We start from the raw sequence: 6,045 nt of genomic DNA, 5'->3' as shown, positions 1-6,045 counted from the left end.
CTAAACGTGCGTTGCTCAAGCGCACACCCCGAGAGTCGAACCAGCGCCGCTTGATCTTGAAGCTTCTTCGTTCCAGAAGTGACGCGCTAACCAATTGAGCTATCGGGGCGATTGAGCTATCTAGTTGAGACACAAGAAATGAGAAATGTATAGTAGACATTGATTCTGGTTGGACTACTGATGTGAATTTTGTGGTCTTGTGCTGCTTTTGGTACTATAATTTGAACTGGATGTAAAGCCATTTGCTTTACATGCTTTGCATTGCCCCTCTTTAGGCAATGGCCTGCTGAACTGAACATTACGTCACATTTCAACTCTTGTTCTTGGTCAACGCGATGTTCATCGTGGAGATCGTTGCCTGCTTATTTAGCCTTCAGACTAGTCCAATATAGCCTATTCTGTTGGGGATTTCAATGTTTTTTCGTTGAGTTACATTTTTTTTCGTTTAAGCAGTCCTTATTTTAAATATGAAATGCAAGAAATAATGGTTCATTTGGTCAAATTTTCGTTTGGTCAATAAAGTCAATTTTATTGAATTTTAAATTTTTTTTTTTTTTAGATTTTTAAGTCAATAAAAATTTGCCCTACTCGTAGCCTAATTTACATAGACTGCACAATCCAAGGCAAAAATAAATAACTTGTACTACAGTGGACCAATGTAATGCTCATTTAAACCAATGCAATATCTACCCAACGACGAACTATGCGGCAAAATCAAAAGATTGGATCTGGGAGTCCAATGCATGCGAATACATTTAAAGTTAAACAAGATCTTCAAACTAATTTTATAAATCTTACAATAACAAAATTAATTAGGTTTTTTTCAGTTGTATGCACTACCGATTAATTAATCGTTGAACTAATAAATTGAATACCGTTAGAAATTATCAAAATGTTATTGTCTTTGCTAAGTTGATGGCTCGTTGTTTTGTGAGCAGCATGTTGGGTTATATTCACAACGGTTAACCTAAAATCGTTGCGTAAAAGGTTAAAAAATATTACGTCTGACTGCGATAGTGAAAAGATGAGTTAACAAGATTAAAGATACCTCTGATGCAAAAAACATACTTTGGGCAATGCTTTATGCACAAGCTCTACAAAGGTATCTAACAGAAAGTCTCCTACAACTCAGCAGTAGTAAACTGAGCAAGTGACAACTGAGCTTAACATTTCAGCAAGTGACTGAAAGTTGGCAAATGATGAAACTGAGAAATTAACAATAAATTGAGCAAGCCATAACTTGGCTTGTCATCAGAAAATTCAGTTTAACAACCAATGACCAAGCAAGCCCAATGCTACGTGAAAAATCTCATTTGCTGACTTGTTGGCAGTATCTGAAATGTACTTGCTGAGTTAAAGCACTTGCTGAGTTGTGGCATGCCGAGTGGTCCGACGACTTCACACCGACAGCTGTTTATAGCTTATATCACCGATAAATTATCGAATTATCGTCTTGGTCAGGCTATGAATTTCTGTTCACTTCAATTTTGATGTTCAATATAGAGATTAATATTTACGACTGGTAAATATTATTTCAATAAATTACTAGTCCACAGTGTTTGATAAAAATATTGAAACAGACAGAAGGGTAGGCCTATCGATAAAAATAAATGTATACATAAAGCCACACTAACGGTTGCCTACAAAAACTCCACTTCTTTTAAACTACTTTAGCTTTAAGGTGAGAGCACAGCCTGTGCTATTCAGAAACTCTTAGAAAGTCGTTTTGACTACCGTAGTATAGAGAAGATTATTTTGTATATAACCCAGTGACTGTAATATACTTCTTACAATATTACGTTGACGTCAATGAAGTCATAGTCAACATCACTAATTTGAAAACGCGCAAACAAATTTATATTAATCATCAACTAAGAATAGGCCGACGTCTTTCAGCAAGACCATTTTCATACAGATCTGAATGTATTTGTATCGTGGAAATGATTGCCGTGCAGGCCCAATAAAAGAAAATATGTCAAAATTTTGAAATAAAATTAGAGATTTCTGGTATGGCAGTCAAGACAAAATGGTAAAAAAGTGTTGTGTACTTTGCAATAAAAAGTTTCTTTTAATTTATAAGGATAGACTCTATGTGTTGCGAGACTATTATATTTTAACAGAGCGAGTAGCTTCTGCTAAGTCTTATCACTGGAGTTAAAATAACAAATAACTGAACGAAAGCAGACTGAAACTATTTTAGCAGGCTACTATTCATAAACGGAGAAAATCAGCAAAAATAAGTATTATGATTTTACCGGAACAGATGTTTCAGTCATGGCTATTAATTGTGACTTTACTTCTTGACACGATTTAATACTTTTGAAAGAAGTTTAGAGCAAACGTAAAATATTCTATGTATGTAGCAAAGTGTTGGAACACCAGAAGATGTTTTTCAAACTCTTCCATTTTCTTGTATCTTGTTCTAGACTGTTTCTAGGCAGCTGAGTGCAAGAAAAAGGGGCACTAATTGACACCAGCCATAATTTTTCCAAGCTCTGCTGCCGAGAAACATTTTATTGACAAGAAAAAACAGTCTGATTAGTCAGTGTAGTGGTAACATTGAGATGGTAAGCCAAACGCAATGCCAGCTATGCTGGTGACTGCTCAACTAAGAGTTAACAGCCAAAAAAGTCTATCTTTTTCTTGCATGCTATAAACTTCAAGATCAGGCATAGCTGGTTCAACTATCGGAGTGTGCGTTTGAACAACGCATTTCAAGGACAACTGTCCGTTCAGCAGAAGCTAGTAGAGTGAGTAATTCACAACCAACAAGCGAATATTCACTCTTTCAATCTCGGTGACGGAGTTCCAAAGCAGAGTTTCAGAGGGTTCAAAAGCCTCTACAAATATGCAAAATTGAAAAGATTATACTCTCAAAAGTTTTCTCTATCTGAAGATGAAGATTGTTACAATCAATCAAATTACAATTTTTTAATACTTATTTTTTCAAACTGCAAATATCAATAGGAGAGGTTGAGTTGTATACTTTTCTTAACAATTTGAAAAAGTCATTAAATAAAAATTGAGATGAAGGACAGAAGAGTTACTTATCTTGCCAGTGCAATCTTTCTATTGAGTTTTTCTTCCAACCTTGCTCTCGCCGAACAAGGTAAGTAAAATATATGTACGTCATTACGCTAACTAAAATATGAAATAAAAAGCTATGATAAGAAATCTATTGAGTGGATCGCTGCTAGGCGGATGCAAATATGGAGGTCGTCTTTATACATCGTCGGTTCGACACCGCTCATGAACATGCAGTTGTGTCTTGGCTTCTGCTGCGTTGCCGAGTGGTGAGAGCGTCTGCGCGACGTTCGTAAGGACGTGGGTTCGACACCGCTCCAGAGCACGCAGCTGTGTCTCGGCAAAGACACTTAATGGCAAGCCAAAATAAGGAGAGCAGCAGACTCGAAGACTATATGTCACTTCGCTGCTTCCTGTCGTCTGTTGTATCGCATCTGTGATCGCAGTGTACTGTATGTTATCGCAATGGGCGCAAATAAAAGCATGATTATTATTATTATTATTTGGGCAGGACACTTAAAGGCATGCTTGAAGGTGGACACGAAGATTGGCTTCCTTGCCTTGTTTTTGTATATTAGGCTAGGATATAAATGTTGGTTGCTGGAATGGTTTCAAGGTTATTGATTATTGGCAATGTTGTGAAAGTGTTTCAACCTTGCAGGTGATCTATGGATATCTCCCCAAATCACTCCAATAACTCTCAATAGCACGGAGATTAAATCTTTCTCATCTTCTCCCATTTCTGAAATTGAGACAGTGTCTCAAATTTGGCAAATCCATGCTTTAAACAATATGGTGGGTATTTGACAAAAACCATACAGAATGATTAAGATTGGGTTTGATGTTGTGAATGGCTGATGTCATAGCAACGTTTTAGTTTTTAAATAAAGTTGATGAGACAAAATCTAAGAGTTTATTACATTTGACCAAACTTAGTCTATATGTGAAGAAAGGCGTTCTTCCCGGCTATCAGCACAAGGCTGATTACTCACTAGCACAGCGAGCTGCAGTGACGCTTCGCTAACCAGAACGCTAACCTGCTGGTTTTGTTGGCTCTTTCTTTCCACAAAGATAAGAGTTAAACTGACTGGTAAAGCGGCGGTCGATTACTCAAGTGGCAAGAATACGGTGCGATACTGATGAGCCCAGCCTCATGGGCGAAACACGTGTCTATCGCTGTCTATTCGATGCTACAATCGGCTGCCAAAATAACTTAAACTTAGTCTATGTGTTGTATTTTAGCGGTGAAAGTTAAAAAAAATATTTAACGTTTATTACTGCAGTCAATAATTAAACTACACAAACGGAAGAGTATGGACAAATTAAATGCAATTAACTGACAACGTTTGAACCGAAGCAAACACCAAACTCATAAAACTTGATATTGACTGCGTGTTGCTTTATGCGCATGAGCATCGGAGTGTCAGCAATGTATAAGTTTCCATCGGAAGACATTCAGAATGAGTTAGAACCACTTGGCCGGGTAAAGCAGTTATCTCAAGTCGTGCGATTGTTCTAAAAGTTACATTTAAACGCGGGTTGTTCTAAAAGTTACATTTAAACGCGGGTTGTTTCATTGAAGAATTTGTTGACAAAGACAAACTTGTAAGTCGCAATTCAAACTTGATTAAAAGACCAAATTTACGACGTGTTTGGACAACACGGCGCTACTGACCCAATTTATTCTTCTCGTCCCTCGTAGGCTACGTACATTTTAAAACGCTGTACAAAATAATATTACAACAGTATAGTAGGATATCACCCGCGTTGCTTTGTGGTATCATTACTTTGTGGTATCATTACTTTGTGGTATCATTTCTTTGTGGTATCATTTCTTTGTGGTATCAAGAATGACAGACAACAGATGGGCCAAGATAACCACAGAATGGACACTAAGACATGCAAGAAGAACTAGAGGGAGACCAAAAAGAAGATGGCGAGATGACATAAAAGAACAGAGTGGAATCACCTGGATGAGAACAGCAAAAGACAGAATAGTGTGGAAACATATGTGGGGGCCATCTGCCAGCAGTGGCATGACCGGCTGATGATGATGATCAATATAATTAGAATCAACATAACCAGCCTACTGTACTGACACCATACGGAAATTTATACTTGTCATTTATAAACTCTTAACGTTGACGCATATCCAGCAGCAATTACATGGGAGTTCAATCATTCAATGGTAGTTTTTTACCCGGGCCCAAGGTGATTTTACGAGTTCAAAACTTTGCAAAGGGCGTTTTTATGGAAAAACAACTTATCTTTGCTTTGATAATTTTAATTTTATTTGCCTTCTCAGATTTTTCTTTTTTTAAAGGGCGTCTTTTTTTAAGAGGCGTCTTAATTTGGAGACCTGGGATCTCATTTGTACCGGGCCCAAATACTCCTCTCAACGGCTCTGCATACTTTCAGTATGTTCAGTAAATGAATGACATCTTTATTGGAACACAACATAATCCACATCAAGCAAAATAAATGGCATAAAAAAGGATATTAACCGGAATATTATTTAGCAAAATTTGCTTTTGACAGTTGCTGGGCCCAGTCTCATGCTTTTAATGTGTAACATTGTCTTGGCAACATATTTCATCAAAGCAAATATTTGTAACAGTAAAACAAGTTGGCTTAAGCTGGGCTTGGGCATTAAGTACTTTCTTCAATGTGTGCCGTCAGAAACTCAGAATATTCTTTCACAAAACGAAATTATAGTATCCAAAAAGGGACTTCTCCACGTTTTGTTTGCATTTGTCAAAGTCTGTTATTGAGTTACTAAGTGATAGACTGACAAACCTTGCGTGCAACGCAATGAGACATCTCAGATAGCAAAATCCACCATTTTTACATTGCTTTAACGTCTGCAGACGTTAAACCAATGTAAAAATGACGGATTTTACTGTGATCAGCCATAATTCTCGTAACTATATAGGAGACATTGAAAGCATGTTTGAGAGAGGTTGAAATTCTTCTAAACTTTTACTTGTTTCCTTGAATGCTTCAGATGAGATTTTTGGTGTG

General features: G+C 37.1%; 1 protein-coding gene across 1 annotated transcript in view; it reads left to right on the top strand.

The window, feature by feature from the left end:
* The first annotated feature begins 2,973 nt into the window (after positions 1-2,973).
* The window catches only part of LOC145787766 (testisin-like), a 51,501-nt gene continuing 48,429 nt past the window's right edge, over positions 2,974-6,045 (top strand). Inside the window, exons 1-2 of the mRNA XM_082599586.1 lie at positions 2,974-3,109; positions 3,686-3,819. Coding sequence (XP_082455712.1) covers positions 3,028-3,109; positions 3,686-3,819 — 216 coding nt within the window. The 5' untranslated portion in view covers positions 2,974-3,027. The remainder of the gene's footprint in view (positions 3,110-3,685; positions 3,820-6,045) is intronic.

The sequence above is a fragment of the Aplidium turbinatum genome, chromosome 18 (genome assembly GCF_918807975.1).
Source record: "Aplidium turbinatum chromosome 18, kaAplTurb1.1, whole genome shotgun sequence".
Lineage (NCBI taxonomy): Eukaryota > Metazoa > Chordata > Ascidiacea > Aplousobranchia > Polyclinidae > Aplidium > Aplidium turbinatum.
Note: the sequence above shows the minus strand (reverse complement) of the source record. Positions and strands in the feature narration are given on the sequence as shown.